This window comes from Canis lupus, chromosome 20, assembly GCF_003254725.2.
Source record: "Canis lupus dingo isolate Sandy chromosome 20, ASM325472v2, whole genome shotgun sequence".
NCBI classification, from domain to species: domain Eukaryota; kingdom Metazoa; phylum Chordata; class Mammalia; order Carnivora; family Canidae; genus Canis; species Canis lupus.
In genome coordinates, this window is record NC_064262.1 from 32,848,367 (window position 1) to 32,867,710 (window position 19,344).

The 19,344-nt window shown below is 35.9% G+C and overlaps 1 protein-coding gene across 47 annotated transcripts in view; it reads right to left on the reverse strand.

The window, feature by feature from the left end:
• Nucleotides 1-19,344, reverse strand: part of LOC112665959 (sarcolemma associated protein) — a 145,551-nt gene that overhangs the window by 24,988 nt on the left and 101,219 nt on the right. For 32 of the 47 annotated variants that reach the window (XM_035703451.2, XM_025456310.3, XM_025456312.3 and 29 more), the window contains 3 exons: nt 11,971-12,030; nt 6,518-6,598; nt 6,171-6,230 (listed from right to left, as the gene is read on the reverse strand). In XM_035703451.2, coding sequence (XP_035559344.2) covers nt 6,171-6,230; nt 6,518-6,598; nt 11,971-12,030 — 201 coding nt within the window. Of the gene's footprint in view, nt 1-6,170; nt 6,231-6,517; nt 6,599-6,730; nt 6,839-11,916; nt 12,031-19,344 lie in introns of those variants that run through there. The other 15 variants (XM_025456286.3, XM_025456306.3, XM_025456294.3 and 12 more) reach the window with 2 other exon arrangements.

The window sequence follows — 19,344 nt, forward strand, 5'->3', positions numbered from 1 at the left end:
CTCAATGTCCATTGCCCAATTAACCCATCCTCTTACCCCTCTCCCCTCCAGTAACCCTCAGTTTGTTTCCTGTGATTAAGAGTCTCGTAGGATTTGTCTCTCTGATTTTGTCTTGTTTTATTTTTCCCTCTCTTTCCCTATGATCTTCTCTTTTGTTCCTGAAATTCCACATATGAGTGAGATCATAGGATAATTGTCTTTCTCAGATTGACTTATTTCACTTAGCATAACACCCTCTAGTTCCAACTACATCTTTGCAAATGGCAAGATTTCATTTTTTGATGGCTAAGTAGTATTTATTGTGTATTGTGTGTGTGTGTGTGTGTATATATATATATATACACATCTTCTTTATCCATCTGTCAATGGGCATCTGGGTTCTTTCCATAGTTTGGCTATTGTGGACATTGCTGCTATAAACATTGGGGTGCATTTGTCCCTTTAAATCACTACATTTGTATCTTTGGGTAAATACCTAGTAGTGCAATTGCTGGGTAGCAGGATAGCTCTGTTTTCAACTTTTTCAGGAACCTCCATACTGTTTTTCAGAGTGGCTGCACCAGCTTGCATTCCCACCAACAGTGTAAGAAGGTTCCTCTCTCTCTGCATCCTCACCAACATCTGTTATTTCCTAAATTATTAATTTTAGCCATTCTGACTGGTGTGAGGTGCTTATTGTGGTTTTGATCTGTCTTTCATTTGTAAATGTAAACAGTATTTTAAAGAAATGCACAGCTCCCTTTCCCTTCTTGGCATAGTCTCAATTATCTTTAACCACCCCATTTGGGAAGCCTATCATGACTACTGCTCCACCCCATCCCTGCCCCTAGCCAGGAAGTAAGCTGTGCTCTCCAAAGTTTCTACCACATCCACATCCATTAAAACACTTACTATGCTATCCACATATCTCTTTTCTCCAGAAAACTGCAGCCTCCTCTGTGTCTTATCTCTGTATTTTCTGGGTCAATAAATGTCTCAGAAATAAATGAAAATGACTTTCTAGTCCTACTTTCTGTCTTGCACTTCCAATTCCATCTCTGGTTCCTAGGATAACAACACAAAATGTGGACACCTTTGAATGCACTTTTAGTAATTGTTGTGCTGGGACATAAATGGTTCCAGGCAAACCAGAACCTATGGTTAAGGTTACCCTTCCTGTTCAATGATGTGCCAAACTTAAACCATCACTTTCCCTACCTTCTTCCAAAAATATTATTTTTGTTAATAAAACTATCATCCTTTCAGTAACTCCACATCAAATGCTGGAATTATATCTAACTTCCATTCATTTCTCTATTCAGTTCCTGACCTATAGATTTGAAATAAGATTACCAAAGGAAAGATGATAAAGAACAGAACAACAGGGACCCAGATTGGACTTTGTTTCTTGTTTAAATTTCCACAGCAATCATCCTAGCTCAGACTCTCAATGATTACTTAAGCCTCCTATTTGGTTGCCATATCTCCAGCCTCTACCTATTCTAGTTCATCCAACAAATCCTCTTAAAATACAGGTCTGATCATATCATTTCTATACTCAGAAGCCACAAAATTCTGCCGAAAGAATCACCCCAACCTAAAAACACTCAAATGATTATGTGAACAGACTTAATGATACTTGTCAAACCCAACCCATATTATCTAGTTTGTGGTTTTTAATATTTCCTTTGTCTAAAACGGTATCTCAATCTTCTTAAAATTCTACAACTTAAAAAAAAAAAACCTATCTATATCTAGATCATCTCTAAAAGAAAAACAAAAAACAAATGATAACTGTAATGCTATGCTACTATCCCATTGCAGATCATGAACAATTCCTTAATATCAAGTATCTAGTCGGTAACAATTTTCCCATGTCTCAAACTCTTAGAGTTGGACTATGTGAATGAAGTTCCAAACAAGGTTCACACATTGCATTTAATTGACACATCTTTTAATCTCTTTTAATTGATAGGTTTCTCCATCCTCCTTTTTTCCCCCCACACACCTAGCAATTTACTTTTGTGTGCCCCCCAAAATTCTCCCATTCTGGATTTTGCTATTGTGCCCCACCACTTTCATTAAAAATATGTCCGTAATTCCTTACACATCCTGCAAGTTGGCATTTGGATCTAGAATCTCAACCATATTCAGGATTGAGTGTTTGTCACTGAATAGGCCGTATGTGGTATGACACACTTTCAGGGTCATCTCAAATGATACTTTTTTTTTTTTTTTTCCAAATGATACTTCTTTCATGAGGCTCAAATTGCCTTTCCTGCCCGCCCATCTTCCATGATAAAAAGAAACACAAAAACTGGACATTCTTTTTTCTTTCTTGAACTCCTCATGGCAATAACCACAAAGAAACAGCTTATTATTTATACCTCTTCTATCACCAATTTGACCAGAAAGTTCTCAAACCCCAAGGACAGTCTTATCAGAGTTTGAAACCACTGGAGTGCCTGGCATAGTTCCTTAAGTAGAGCAAACTTGCATTAGGCACTACTTAGATTGAATTCCAGTTTTCTTTTTACCTTTTTTGGGGAACTTTTTAAAATAAAAAAACTTGTGGTTCAAGCCACATCTTTATTTCTCTTTCAAAAATGGCATAAATTCGTTGAAGATAATTAATATTTCAGGAAAAAGTACTATTGCTATCATCATTTTATTTATATCTCATAGTGAATATTTAATCTATTTCACATTCTTTTCTTAATCCTAGATAACTAAAATGAAAGGTAGCATACTATAATTCTAAATAAAGATGGGCTGTTTTTTAACAGGGAATGTAACATTTGAAAAATAGTGTTTCAAGAAGTTAGGCACAGGGTTTCAATGTGGAAAATAAAGAGGCTACTTTCTACAACTCTCAAGGTTAACACTGTGGCCTAAAAATTGATATTCTTCATTTAAGAAAAAGTCCTATTAGATTATTGAACCTAATTATAGAGATTACAAAACATAACCACACACAATCAACCACAACCCAAGTGTTTCTAATAAGTGCCAGTAACTATATTATTTTTAAGAATTTATAGAGTCCTTGCAAAAGAAAAACAATGGAAAAACAACCATTTAGGGCTATACTGATGGTTTCATGGAGACTCTTCTAAACAGGCCTGTTTCTAACATAATTTTTCTTTCACTAATTTAAAAATGTTACATTGACTAAATTGACTAATCACTGACTAATTTAACAATCTGTTCTTAAAAATCAAGCTGCAAAATCTTATAAGGGGCATTGATAGCTACTTCACTAATAAAAGTTGCAATCATATAGAAATGCAAGGCAAGTTTTGGGGTTCTGCTTTTGTCACCTTACTTCAAGTAAGGATAGGAAAACTCTGACCCATCTTCACCAATGGTACCCAAGCAATCACTAGTAGCATCCATACAACCACCCTCCTCCAACAGGGACCTCATATTTTCTAGTCGTCTTCCCTACAACAACTCCCCATCTCATTCCCTCTTCCTTGAGTCTGATTCCTAGGCTATAGCATGGGCACTTTTATAAATATGATTTAGCCTTCCTGTGGTACTCATAGATTAGAAAAAGTTTTCCCTGACATTTGGCAGAGTAAACAAATACATTATTAATTGGAAAAGAAACATCACCAACAACTGCTTTTCCCTCAAAGATATAGTAAGAAATCTATTTTTTTTAAACCCCATGATTGGGACGCCTGGGTGGCTCAGTGGTTAAGCATCTGCTTTTGGCTCAGGGAGTGTTCCCAGAGTCCCAGGATCCTATCTCAGAGTCCCACATCAGGCTCGGAGCCTGCTTCTCCCTCTATGTCTCTGCCTTTCTCTCTGTCTCTCATGAATAAATAAATCTTAAAAAAAATAATAAACCCCATGATTTTATTCAATTAATGAAAAGCTACTCTTTAACAGATAGGTCTGCTTTTACCAGTTACCAACATCATTATTATTAGCAGTGTCTTCATTATGATGCTTAACATATTATGTTCCCAACACTATGGTAAGTGATCTACATGCATTATTTCATTTAATCCTCACAGTAAACCCCAATATGACAAATGAAAAAAAATGAAGCACAGAGGGATCAAGCAATTTTCCCAAGGGCAAATTATAAATAAATAGCAGAGCTAGAATTGAACACAGAGCTCTTTGACTTTCAGCTTCTTGGCTAGAGTGTGTTACTTTCCAATGCTCTATGGTTTTATAACTTTGATGTAAGAGGTCTATTATTAATCCATTCAACAAATAACCAAATTTTATTGAACATCTGGCACTGTAGTAGGCAATGGGATAAAAATAAAGTCCAAAACAGACTGACATATAAAATCACAAGAGCACTAATAACAGAATACAAGCATAAATGTTACTTTTAAATCAATCTGAACTTGGATGCTGAAAAGGTTTCTGGGAGATTTCTAAAGTAAAAACTGCTACTTTTGTATGACAGGTGCTCGTTATTCATTCACCTACCTTCTTTGTTTCTCTATGTTCCCACAAAGGCCCAGGGGTTCTGACAAGCTTTTTAACATCAGTAATATTTTGAACAGTACCAATATTGCATTTCTTTTTTTTTTTTTCAAGATTTTATTTATTTATTCATAAGAGACACAGAAAGAGAGAGGCAGAGACACAGGCAGAGGGAGAAGCAGGCTCCATGCAGGGAGCCCAACATGGGACTCGATCCTGGGACTCCAGGATCACGCCCTGGGCTGAAGGTGGTGCTAAACCGCTGAGCCACCCGGGCTGCCCGCAATATTGCATTTCTGAGAACCAGAAATGCTCAAGATGAGGTTTCTGGACTATGCAAACGTTAATTCAGACTTACTAGAAGAAAAACAAGCCTCATCAACACCAAAGATCACCCAAGAAGAGTGCAGATCAATCAGAGTGCTTAAAAAGTGCTGGAAACTATGATCATACTTAAAGGCAGGCTGACAATTGTGCTGCCTGGGCCAATAATCCTCAGAGCTTTCCGTAGTAATGGAAATCAGTGAAAGGTGGCTCAAAGAGTCATGTGAGCTTCAGTTTCCATGGAGAAGAAAAGAGAAAGCCAGGATGCCCAGGCTAAGGACCTCTAGGAGAATCTGGATTCTCCCTCAATTCCCATCACTGACAAGTCAGCCAGCAGCAAGGTCATGTAGGGTGAAACTAAGGCTTCCTTAAATAACTCAAAACCTGGGGTCTGGACTAAGAGATTCCTTAAAAGCCCAGCCAGAAGCATAGCCATCTCCTCACAGAGAAACTTTGATATGGGGTTTTTGCTGATTCCAGACAATTGCCTGGTGTTAGTCCACCCCTAACAACATATATAACTCACTGGACTGAACTTATATGTCAACTTATCTTGTGTACAAAAGGAAATATAAAAAAGACTAAATGCTGACAAACACAGGTTTATTCATAAGCCACCCAAGGCACTTTAAAAACTCTTCTATAAATGATTTATTTACTACCCATTTCAGTCTCAACAAGTAAATATCAAGACATAAATGTAGTTCTCATTTAGAAGTGTTACTAGTGGAAGTTTATTACATGCACTGCTTATTTTGGCCCTACCTATTTCTAGAAGAGTGTCCTAAGAACGTAGGGATATTTATTGGAGGATGAAAAAGAGTAGAAAATGAGGAACTTTATAATCGTTAACATAGGAGAATAGAGCAAACAGGCAGTTCTTTAAAGAATATTAATATTTTCACCTTTTTCTAATTTATGTTAAAAGTGGTAATGAGCTCGTATCAGAGGTATCAAGGCAAACACCAAAAACCATAGTTGCATTTCATATTCTAACACTTAACCACTTTGCCCTTCCATAACCTTGATTGATCCAAATTATTTTACAATTTAAATATTTTTGTTTGAAGCATTGGCACCAACACCAACATTTGAAATTTTAGTTCCTGCTACTTTAGAGAACCTGTCCTAATCTTTTAACTAAATTTAAAACTTCATATATGTGATTTTGTGGCAAAGAGTAAATCTGATGTCTTGGGTTTTTTTTTTTTTTTCTTTTTTAAAGATTTTATTTATTTATTCATGAGAGACACAGAGAGAGAGGCAGAGACAGGCTCCATGCAGGAAGCCCGACGAGGAACTCGATCCCAGGTCTCCAGGATCAGGCCCTGGGCTGAAGGCACCACTAAACCTCTGAGCCACTCGGGCTGCCCTGACGTCTTGGTTTAAAATGTCATAAAAACATGTTAAAGTACCTTTTAATAGGGACACTTTAGCAAGAGGTTCATTTAGGTCTTGCTCATCCATTTGGGCGTCTGTAGGGGGCAAAAAAGATAATTACAAACAGTAATCAGGTCCATCCTGAAGCTATCACTATCAAAATAAATAACTGAAATTTATACAGGTGTCATATTTGGATAGTTGAAAGTAATTTTAACAATATATTCAAGATTCAAAGGAGTAACTTCAAAAATGGAAGGAGACTACTTTTTCCCCCAAAACACAAACTTTGAAATCTCCACCCATATTAATCTGCATACCTAAACTGCTCAGCCAGTAACATTAACATCTGTAGATTTGCAAACATCAGGTTATAACTTACCTGTAGTGTCGTCACTACTTTTTTCCTTGCTTGGACTCAGAGTATCTGACAAATCAGATTCTTTTGCTCTTGCCTGGTTTTCTACCAAGAAAAAAAATGAAAGTAGAATCTCATTACAACTATATTAATAAAACTGCTTTACGATTTGAGTGCTCTAAATCTACTGATATGCAAAATACTTTTAAAATTAACTGAGGTCACTGAATCTCTTACTTCTTCACCACTCTAGTCCAAAATGGAATGCTGGTTATTACACGTGGTTCATATTAAATTATAATGTGGATCATATCTGCTGTGCAGAGGGCTGGGGCTTTTGTCAAGGCTGTCCACTGGCCAACTAGAAACAAAAATGAAGCAAGCTTTGCTAAAGTATTCAGAGAACTGCAACAAATATAGCAAAATTCCAAGACAATGTGGACATTGTATGAAGATGATGCAAGGGGCTTTCTTACATAAAAACACTAGTTAGGTTGCCTTAGCAATAGTTATATTTAGTAATATTTATATTTATATAAAACTCTAAAATCACAACTGTTATAAAAATGACATTTAAAGAAAATCAATAGCCTTTTATATCTAATATATATATATATATATATATATATATATGTAAGTACCTGAACCACATTTAGAAAGACCTAAAGAAAGTTTTGAGATTATTTGCAAATGGTGCACTGCCTCTGCCAATAAAGACATCCTAGGCCTCATTTTCAACAAATTGCTATCAAAAATCCTAACTATAAGCCCAACAATTTATTAAAGATGACTGACAGTTAATTAGGCTGTAGATCCTTATCTATAACTGCACATCTGCGTGTAATATGGCATGCCTTAAAACAGCATTTACAGAGACAGCTATTTCTCTGACAAAATCCTACAGCATCTCCCCATTCTCCACAGGGTCTCAGCCAATCTTTACCACCCAGGATTTAGCTATAATTTGGTCCTTGCATTAATGGACACATGAGCTCTTTTTCAGTCAGGCTAGCTTCTTTACAGGGCTGAGATATGCCAGCGCACTATGATCTCCCAATTCTTTGCTAGAGTTGCTATTTTGCTAAACTCAATGACCATTCTCTCTACTAGGCCTATTCATTCTAGAAGATACAGCTTAATCCCCTAACCTCTAAGTAAGTCTTCATTTCTCCAGCATGCAGCTTTTTATTGCATCTTCTCTGTATCCTATGATCTTGTAATTAATCCTGCTCTATTTTATATCATCTATGTGTATATATGTATCTTATTTCTTTAGATTATAAATTCACTGAGTATATATTATTTTGTATAATGTTATGGCCATTGTTTGTGGTAATACCATCAAAAATTTAAATGTGCATATCCACTTCTAGTACTTTTTCAAAGGAAAAACAGACTACATATAATATATATAAGGATGTTTATTGAAGCATTGTTCATTATGGAATGGAAAATATTCAAGATATGTTCCTTACTATTAAATAAAAATAAAGATTGTTACAGAACAGTATGTATATGACCCCACTTAGAATGAAAATAGCTATACATTTAGCTATGAATTTTCAGCTGTACATATTTATTCAAGTCTAGAAGGATCCACAATAGAAATACCCAATGTCATTTCTGGAGATAGGGACATGGCAGGTTCTGATTTTCTAACTTCATATTGTCATACATTGTTTGAAAATTTTTGTTAATATATATCGTTTTATACCCAACTAAATGAAGAGATATTTTCCATTTTGAAAGTAATAAAAAACATATCTAAAACCATTAATTAATATTAAATATATTTTATACAATATTAAAATATAACTTATTATGGCTATTCCATTAAGAACATCTCTAGAATTTGTGGCTGAATTTGTGAAATAGATGATAGACTACAAGAAGCCTTTTGCTTCTTTTCTCACTGCCATTTCTAGTCATAGGCCAACTGCTGAGAGACACAGAGCTTAGATTAGAAGTGAAGTCACTGACCATGGAGGCTCGTGGGAATACAATCTATGACCTCTCCTGCATTCACAGTGTGCCATAATCAGGCATTTCTGAATGTTCTAGTTTTAATCACAAAGTTACAGTTCCAAACAAGGCAGGCTACTACATCTAATCTATACATGGATGGAAAAGGAATCTCTCTGGGAGAACAGAAAAAGGACTCTTCTGATTTTAATATTCTTGGCAATTTTATGATCAAGATATTGAGGTAAACCAAGAAGAATGTATTTTCAAAAATATTCTTTTGGATTAGAAGGAACTTTTATTTTATATTTAGAATATTAGTCAGGAAGGTAAAACTAAAAGGTGGGATCAAATCTTCCAGTAAGATTTTACTAGAACGTAAGTTCCATGAGGACAGGGATTTTTGTCTATTTTGTTAACTGCTCTATCCCCACTGCAGTGAAGTGTTCACTATATAGCAGGCACTCCAAAGAGAGGATGTTTGAAGGCACGAACCTATTCTGAGTAAGAAGACAAGTCAAATCATGGTCCATCACTGTTATGTCCTAATATTACAATTATTATGTGGAGGCAAACCAAATGTATTCAAGAATGAAATAGGATATAACAAATGAGATGGAAAAGGAAGAGTATTTCTTTCCTCTCAAAACATCCATTCTTTAGCTATGAAGCAGCACCCAACATTCTAGTATTAAAAAATCCTTACTGGTTGATTTTCTCTGCAGCACTTAATCATTAAGATACATACCAATAATATATAGACGGAAACAGAAGGATAGCTACCAGAATCAATACCAAAACTGTTCCCAAACTGGAAAGTCTACAACAAGATGAGTATTTTCACTATATCTCTGAGAACACATAATGATGGATGGACAGAACAAACTTACTGGCCACAGACCACTTCCTACACCAATGGAACCATTAGTTGGTAAGAAAGCAAGAAGGGAAATGAGAACTAACATTTGTTGAATACTAGAACAATGCTCCTTGCTTTATAAGCAATATTTCATTAAATTTCCACAAATTTGCAGTTAAATATTGTCAATTTCATTTTACAAATGAGGAAATTGAAGTTTAAACAGTAAGTTGCCTGAAGGCATACAGCTAGTTAGTTAGTGGCAGAATCTGGAGTTGAAACCATCTGTTTTGGGACACCTGGGTGGCTCAGCCATTTGAATGTCTGCCTTTGGTTCAGGGCGTGATCCTGGGGCCCAGGGATCAGTCCCCGCATCTGGCTCCCTGCGAAGAACCTGCTTCTCCCTCTGCCTATGTCTGCCTCTCTGTGTCTCTCACGAATAAATAAAATCCTGAATGAATGAATGAATGAATGAATGAATGAAAGAAGAAAGAAAGAAAGAAGAAACCATCTGTTTTACCTACCAGTATTCTTTTTATTTCCGCCCTAAGCCTACAGTAAACATATAATGACTGCTGGTTGAGTTAGGGTTTAAACACAAAGCACATACAACCTATGGTTACATTTTGCATTAAGTGATATATCTGAAATACTAAAACTTATAAAATCTGGTAATTGGCAATTTCTAGGAACTGTTATTTTCAATGCAGAAACGAAATTCTACCAAAAACCACCCACGGAAGCATTTTTTTTTAATTTATTTTTTTTTAATTTTTATTTATTTATGATAGTCAGAGAGAGAGAGAGAGAGAGAGAGGCAGAGACATAGGCAGAGGGAGAAGCAGGCTCCATGCACCGGGAGCCCGATGTGGGATTCGATCCCGGGTCTCCAGGATCGTGCCCTGGGCCAAAGGCAGGCGCCAAACTGCGGCGCCACCCAGGGGTCCCCCCGGAAGCATTTTAAAAATAAAATGACTTAGCCAAATCAAAAGAAATACTTTATAGTCAGATATAAAGCATTTAAAATGTAACTTATCTCAGCCATCCAGTTTGTTACAAGGATTAGTGTACCTCTACATAGTAACTGTGAGAAATGTTTGTAAAATGTTGACTGCTGACAGAAAAATCTCTGGGTATATAAAACTTGATCTGTATTACCATTCTTAAAGGATGTATTCACTTGCATGGACTTACTTGCTATAATTTATTTAATAAATGCCCTCATTACTGGACACTTACTGTTTTCCTCTCTTTGCTTTTAAAACATTGAAGTGAATACCCTTGCATTTTGTCCAATTTGTTTCTTAATATAAAAACCCAGAAATGGAATTGCTGGATCAAAATGTATGCTCTTTAAAGCTTTCGACACATATTTTAGAGCCAGTTTTCAAAAGCAAATAAGTAAAGACGGTACAAATCTTTTTCAATAATGACACCACATAATTTCAAGCAAATATATTTGAATTCAGAACACATTAAATAGAAGCACTAAAGTAGCAAGATATTTTTAATTAAAGTAGGACTGATTATTTTTCTAAGGCTCTACACTTCCACTTCAGTGTGCTGGCTATTCAACTAATCTGAGTAGGTATTTGGGTGGTGAAGTAAAAGCTATGTTAAAATCTGTTCTCATCTCACTTTAATAAGATGAAATAAATTGCCACATGTACTAAAAATAGTTCACTGCTCTGAAATCCAATGCCTGTTTGCCAGAACAATATTAGTGATGCATATTCTATGCATTCTTTCCCCAAATATGGCATCTGCCATGCACAAAATTCAGAATGGAAGCCACCAGATACTTGAAATAACATTCTCCTTTTAAATATTTTTAGAAGCCAAAATGGTTCCTGTTAACTTTTATAAAACAGAATGTACTGAGATGGAGTATTCCAAACTTTTATCACTCATTGTTTTAATGGACCAAAAAGATTGTGAATCTACTTATAAACTTTACTGGTAGGTTCTGATGAAAGTCCGAGAATGATAATGAGCACATCACACCAAATTTATTTGTCCAATTTCCCTAATGCAGAAGAGTGACTTGACAACATAATGCTTTAAAACACTTTTCTTCTCCGACAATTGTAACAGAAGAGAATAAACTATTTCAGGCAATTTCAAGACTACTCATTATAAATATAAGAAGACTTTACATAATCACTTTTATTTAAATCAAATTGATATGCCAAAAATTAAGAAAATATTAAATTTCATAAGGAATGTTAAAGGTATGACAACCACAGAAATAGAATTGCAAGCATTTTTCACCTGTTTTACAAAAGATTTACATTGTGTTTAATTAAAATTTGTATAGCAAATATAATATCAAATATCAAAAAAGCTGAAAATAATGCTAGAAGTGAGACAGATCAGAACAAATCTTTAATACCTAACAAAACCTATTTCAAGCACTTAAAATAAATATATATATATATATATATACCCACTTAAAAAAGAACCTTCCTAATTAAGATATCCTTCTTAAGACAGAACTCCAACTATCTTAGATTATATGATACTGTTACTGGATTGCCACTTGGTGAGCTATAAGAAATAAATTGATGGTTAAAATACTATGACCTTGGAAAAGTACACTAACCTCCATTATCCAAAAGAGTTGTCAAAACCCACAGAAAACCCAGAGAAAACGCACCTTTTGAAAGCTTTGTTTCTCCTACCACTTTGGTTAGATGCCCCTCGACGATCAGCTTCTCTGCCAAAGAAAACAAATGTTACTATCCAAGCCCAAACCAAGTAGCATTTCCCTGAGCGGGGCAGTGTAACACATTCCATGACCAAATTTAAAGATGATAATATTACTCCCATGACTAGGCTTGTACAAAAACTTGAAGCTGGAAGGAGAACTAAGAAAACTCGAACTATAATAGAGCAACCAGATTAATGCAGAAATCTGAGGTTGGGGGAAATTTGTCTTTTATTTTCGTTAGTTTTTACCTTATCTAAAAAGCCTACACCTTTTAGAAAAGGACTCAGAACAAAGAAATCCTCTTTAAATCAAGTTGAAATAAAGGAATTCTGAGAAAGTATTTAATTAAAGAAGTAATACAAATTATATTATACCAACAGTTTACTTTTCCCTATTGATACAATTGAGCAGAGATGCATATATGACAGGCTTCAATAAAATGAATCATTTAAAAGATATTAAAATAAACACTTTTTTTGTTTTGTTTTATAAGGGATTTTCTGTAAATGTATAATGTAGTTTCTTTATAATTTATTTAAATTCAGATCTTCATATTCTTCATTTCACTGAGAGGAATATCTATTCTGAATATCCCCTTATTTAATCCTGTATGTCAGTTGGTCTCCTTGAGTTTACACCTTGGCAGCATGTGAAATAATTTCTCTGTTCCTTCACTCTTCAACCCAATGCAGCTTGGTTTACACCCACCAGCCACTAAAACTGTCCCAAGATTACTATAACCTCCTCTCTGCCAAAGGCCACGGCTCCTTTAAATAATTTTCATTTTGTAATATGCTCTTTGTAGTATGTGGCACTGTTTGCCCCTGCTCCTTAAAAATTTTTCTTAAAGTCAAAATAATGGGTTTAGATAATTTTAAAAGGCAGTCCACCCCATTTTTTGTCCTATTCCACACTCCATTCTTGAAATTCATTTCCTAGAAGCAATTTTTTTTTAAGCAATAACTTTTAACTTCAAGCCATTTCTTCTGGTATTCACATTTATAGTTCTAAAATACTGCTATTTTACTTTTCCATTTTAAACACTATTTATTGACAACCTCTAATAGATGACTAAAAAAAAGGACTCTGGGTCCTTTTTAACTATCATCCTCCTAAGGGATACATTTTGTCCATCTATACTTAGTATCTATGGTACTATGACTATTATTTATATTTGAATCATATAATATGCTACAATTATCTTTCTCTGCTTGTACCTTCTTATACAACATGTAGTGATTTTGGAGTTTGCAATATTTTATTTTGCTAACTTTTTATATATCTATCTCAAACACAGCCCAAGTTCTTAACAGAACCATAAAAACTCTCAATACTGTCAAACATATCAGGTAATCCATCATATTATATATCCCTGACCAGCTGGGATATGTTTAAGTCTGGGCTGTATCCTGCTCCAGTCTGGGCTGTATCCAAAATCCTCTACCCCCAGAATCCAAATCTTTCTTCTTCTGTTTTAATCCCTTGTTTTAGCGTAAAGTATCCTCAGTTAATTTCCTGAAAGGGGACTCATAGAAGGTTAAATGCTTTGACTTTGTTCCTCTGAAAATGTTAGTGTTCTCACATTTGACTGATGGTGTGACTAGATACACAATTCTACAGGAAATAATTTCCTTCAGAATTTTGAAAGTATTGTACCACAATTTTCTAGCTTCAAATGAGATGGTGAGTGCTGTTCCTCAGTAGGCATGGTAGAGACTTCTTGTGCTCAGTAGAGTGTGGTATGCCTGTTCTTTCTAGGCACCTGGGAGACTGCATGTTTCAAACTCTGTAGCACTAAGGAAGGTCCACATGACTGGTTCTCGCCAGGGATAAACCATTTAAGAAAGAGTAGGAGTAAAAAAAAAAAAAAAAAAAAAAAATGGAAAGAGTAGGAGTTTTCTATACTGCTTTCTTCTCCCCGTTCTAGAAACTATGTGCTGAGATGGCAAAATTCTTTATCGTAAGATGGTAAAGCCTCCATTAACCTAGATCCCTGAATAACATGGAAAAGTATTCTCACCTTCACCATGGACATGGAGCATGAGTGCAAAAAAATATTTGTTGAATTAAGCCATTTAGATTTCAGAAGTTTATTTATTGCTATATTATAATTTAGTTTATTATGATTAACAGAGTATGAGATCCTTTGTTTCTCTCTCACAATTTTCAGAATCTTCTCTTTATCCCTGGTGTTATTATATTTCATATACTTAGGACATGGTCTTTTTTTTTTTGAGGTGAGATTCACATAATATAAAATAATTATTCTAAAGAGAACAATTCAGTGGCATTTAGTATATTCACAATGTTATGCAACTGCAAACTCCATCTAGTTCCAAAACATTTTCACCACCCCAAAAGGAAACCTCATGCTCATTAAGAATTTACTTCCATCCTCCCTTCCCAGCCCCAGCTATTACTCATCTGCTTTCTGTCTCTGAATTCCTATTCTGGATATTTCATATAAATACCATCACATAATATGTGAATTTCTGTGTCTGGCTTAGTGTGTGTGTTCTAAAATATATTGTGTTGAGTAATCAGTGCATCCTTTCAGTTTAGAAGCTCATATTTTCAACTCTGGGGAATTACCTCCTCTTCTATTTCACTGATAAATTCTTCTCTCACTCTCCCCTTTCTCACACTCTGGAAATCTTATTATTCAGATATTAGATTTCCAGGATCAATATCCTAATTTTTAAAAAATTCCCCTTGGTCTTTACTTAGATAAAACCTCAAACCAACTCTTGTCTTTTTTGTTATATTTTCTGGAATATTTCCTCTACCTTCTCTTCTAACACTAACTCAAAAGGATATATGCACCCCTATGTTCACTGCAGCATTATTTACAGTAGCTGAGATATGGAAACAACCTAGATGCCCAATGATGCATGAATAGGTAAAGAAATATATTACTCAACCATAAAAAAGAATGAAATCTTGCCTTTTGGAATAACATGGATGGATCCTAAGCATGCTATACTAGGTTAAATAAAGTCACACAGAGAAAAATAAATACCATATGATCTCATTTAACATGTGGAATTAAAAACAACAACAAACTCATAGATACAGACAACAGACTGGTGGTTGCCAGAGGCAGGAGGTGAGGGAGTAAGAGAAATGGGTGAAGGGGAGCCAAAGGTTTCAAAAAAAAAAAAAAAAAAAAAGCCCTAGGCATAATGCAAAACACAAAAACCATATGTGAAGGGACATATATATTTGACCTCAAGTAAATTAAAATTTTTCTTTTTTAACTTAATTTTTTTTTAAGATTGCATTTATTTATTCATGAGAGACACACAGAGAGAGGCAGAGACACAGGCAAAGGGAGAAGCAGGCTCCCTGTAGCAAGCCTGATGCAGGACTCAATCCCAGGACCCCAGGATCACGCCCTGAGCTGAAGGCAGACGCTCAACCACTGAGCCACCCAGGCGTTCCAAATTAATATTTTTTGATCAAACTCACTATAAACACAGGTAAAGGGCCAGTGACAGACATGGAGAAAGTATTTGAAAAATAAATAGCAGATAACAGGTTACCATTTATCATTCATTCATTGAACAATTAATTAGGGAGGACCTACTATATGCCAGATAGTCTCCTAGATGCTGGAAACATTAGAATGAACAAATGACAAAATTCCTGCCTTCCTAGTTCTTCATTCTAATGGGGTGAGGAGGGAAATATGCTAAATAAACAAATGAAACATCAGATGGAGATTATGTAGAAAAATAAAGCACAGAAGAAGGAAAGGGAACACAGGGATAGCAAAGATATGAGGCCCTCCAAAAATGGATGAGAAAAAGTCAAACACAACAGAAAAGGGGCAAAGAATAACAATACTGAATTCAGAGGCCAAGAAAAGAAAATGCCCAGTCAACGTGAAATTTACGGTCTACCTACAGAAACAATGCCATGGCATTATTCACTCATCAGTTTGGCAAACATTCAGTACCAGGAAGGCTGAGTATATGAGTAATCTTATGTCATTCTCGTGGGAGTGTAAATTGGTTTTTTTTTTTTCTTTAGAGGGCAATTTTGACAGAACTCATCCAAATGTTGAAAGCACATGTACTTTGACACAGAGTCTCTATTCTGTGTATTACTCTGGAAAGAGACAACGTACAAAGATTTTCAATGCAGTACTGTCTGTATTTAGGGAGGGAGTAGATTACAAAATTTTTATAGTTCTACCAAGAAAAAAAAATGTGTTAATCTCCAAAGTCTCTGTCAACAACAAAAATTCATTTTAAACAGTATTTACCTACTATATTTGCATAATTTTAAAATGTTGATGCCTAGTCTAGCTCTCTCTCTTAGGTCTCAGAATACTACTAACTTCTTCCCAAACATCTTCACCCAGAAATCCCTCAGGAAGTTCATCTCACCAAGTCTAAAATGGAATTTCTCTTCCTTTGTCTTGGATGGATTTGGGATCTCTCCTCAAATATAGTCTGTCATTCCTATTTCTAATGAGCTATATACTGCAACTATATATTTTTGTCTACCTTTCTCAATATACTATGAACTCTTTGAGGAAAACACTTCAAATATTTACTGTGTACCACCAGATAGAATACTAGGTACTCTTCATGGATTATTACCAAGATATATGTTATATATTTAGGAATTTAGAGTCTAGTGGAAGTAGGAAGGTATCTCATCAATAATTTAATTCCCAAGACAATTCTGACGTAAAACAGGTTTCTACAAATGTTGTTACATGAATTTAGCAAATAATAAAATAATACGAATGCAGACTTTGAAAGCCATTACAATCTTTCTCTAGTATGTTGAAGATTTAAGTGCCACCATGTTTAAAAAATCCTAAACATACCTTAGGAGTAATTTACTGTTCAAAATGCTCACCCGTAGAACAAAATCTGAAGTCCCTACCAGACCTACAAAGTCTACATGATCTAGCACAGGGGTCAGCCAACTATAGCCCTAAGGGTCAAATGCCACCTGCTGCCTGTTGGGTAATATGGTTTTAGAGGAACACAGCAGGTCCATTCATGTACATGCTGTCCATAGCTGCTTTCCACTACAATGGCAGTTTAGTAGTTGCAACTACTAGAGACTTTATAGCTTGGAAAGCCTAAAATATTTATTATCTGCTCCGCCCCCCCCTTTAAAGCTATTTTTATTGTTCTAAAACTCCTATTTCAGACCAGTCCCAGTTTTCATAGTTTCTATCTCACATACTCTTTCTCCAGACACATGTACATCTCATTCAGTTTAGTCTCAAATCTGTTCAAATCCCACATGCTACCTTTTAACTACCTTTGGTCTTACTTACATTTTTAAATTTTTCTTCAGTGGACTTATTACTACCTGACATTAGTTTATTAGTTTTTCTTTCCTCCAAAGAATGTAAACTCCATGATGGCAAAGCTTTCCCAACAGCTAAAATAAGACCTGGCATATATATTAATGTACATGCTTAATAAATATTTATTGAATGAATGGATTGAACATCTATCTTTAAAGGAACCAAACCTGGAAAAACTATTTGAATGTTTTCCTTGTTCTAAAAAACTAAGATTTAAATATGCAAAATGTGGGATCCCTGGGTGGCGCAGCGGTTTGGTGCCTGCCTTTGGCCCAGGGCGCGATCCTGGAGACCCGGGATCGAATCCCACATCGGGCTCCTGGTGCATGGAGCCTGCTTCTCCCTCTGCCTGTGTCTCTGCCTCTCTCTCTCTCTCTCTCTCTCTGTGACTATCATAAATAAATAAAAATTAAAAAAAAAAATTAAAAAAAAAAAATAAATATGCAAAATGTTTTGCACAGTACTAGTATCAAAGTGCTAAATAATGATTACCTGTTGCTATTGTCACTACTGAAATTACTGAAGGTAATATTCTCAAACCTGGTGAATCATTAGTGGCCTGTAATAAATAATTGAGGAAAAGGGGCACCTGGGTGGCTGTCAGTTAAGTATCTGTCTGCCTTTGGCTCAGGTCATGATCTCAGGGTCCTGGGATCGAATACTACATCTGACATCCCTGCTCAGTGGGGAGTCTGTTTCTGACTCTCTCTCTGCCCCTCTCTGCTACTTGTGCTCTCTCTCTCAAACAAATAAAATCTTAAAAAAAAATTTTTTTTTAAATAATTGAAGAATATTTTTTTAAAAAGTTTCTGGGGCGCCTGGGTAATTCCATCAGTTAGGAATCAAGCCCAACTCTTGATTTCAGCTCATATCTTGATCTTAGGGTTGTGGGTTTGAATCAGATGTTGTAGTCCATGCTAGGCATGGAGCTTACTTTTAAAAAAGTTTCTAACCACTGGTTCTCAAACTTGGGGTGGGCACCTCAATTCTTTGGGAGTACTAAAAGTCAGAAGCCACTCAGATTCAGAAGAGAACTTCCATGTAATGATAAATGCAGGTCTTGAATGAGCTATTTGGCTCAGGACAACTGAAAGATGAGTTAGAAGATTTTCTTTCCTCTTAAAAAGTCCCTCTTGAGGGATACTCTAGAGAGACACTTATTCATTTTCTCCTATTTTTTATTTGTTTTTAAGAAAGATTTTATTTTTTATTTATTTTATTTTTTTTAATTTTTATTTATTTGTGATAGTCACAGAGAGAGAGAGAGAGAGAATGAGGCAGAGACACAGGCAGAGGGAGAAGCAGGCTCCATGCACCGGGAGCCCGATGTGGGATTCGATCCCGGGTCTCCAGGATCGCGCCCTGGGCCAAAGGCAGGCGCCAAACCGCTGCGCCACCCAGGGATCCCTAAGAAAGATTTTATTAATTTGACAGAGAGAGAGAGAAAGAGAGCACAAACAAGAGGAGCAGCAGACGGAGAGGGAGAAGCAGGCTCCCTGCCCAGCAGTGACCCTGGGATCACAACCTGAGCTGAAGGCAGATGCTTAACTGACTGAGCCACCCAGATGACCCATTTTCTCCTACTTTAAAAAAAAATACATATTTATTTATTTATGAGAGAGAGAGAGAGAGCACTCTCAAGCATGAGTCGGGGGGACAGGCAGAGGGAGAAAAGTAGACCTTCCGCTGAGCAGAGAGCTGGATGTGGGGCTCCATCCCAGGACCCTGAGATCACCATCCCAGCTGAGGGTAGACACTTAAACAACTGAGCTACCCAGGGGCTCCAACCCATACTTTATTTATTGTGAAAAATAACACACAGAAAGGGACAAACAACACAAGGGTACAGGTTAATAAAATTTTTAAAAGCAAATGTCTATATGACTACAGCTCAAATCGAGAAACAGAACCTAACCACAACCCCCTAAAGCTTCCCACATTTCCCTTTCCAATCAAAACCCCATAAAGGTAACTACTATCCTGAC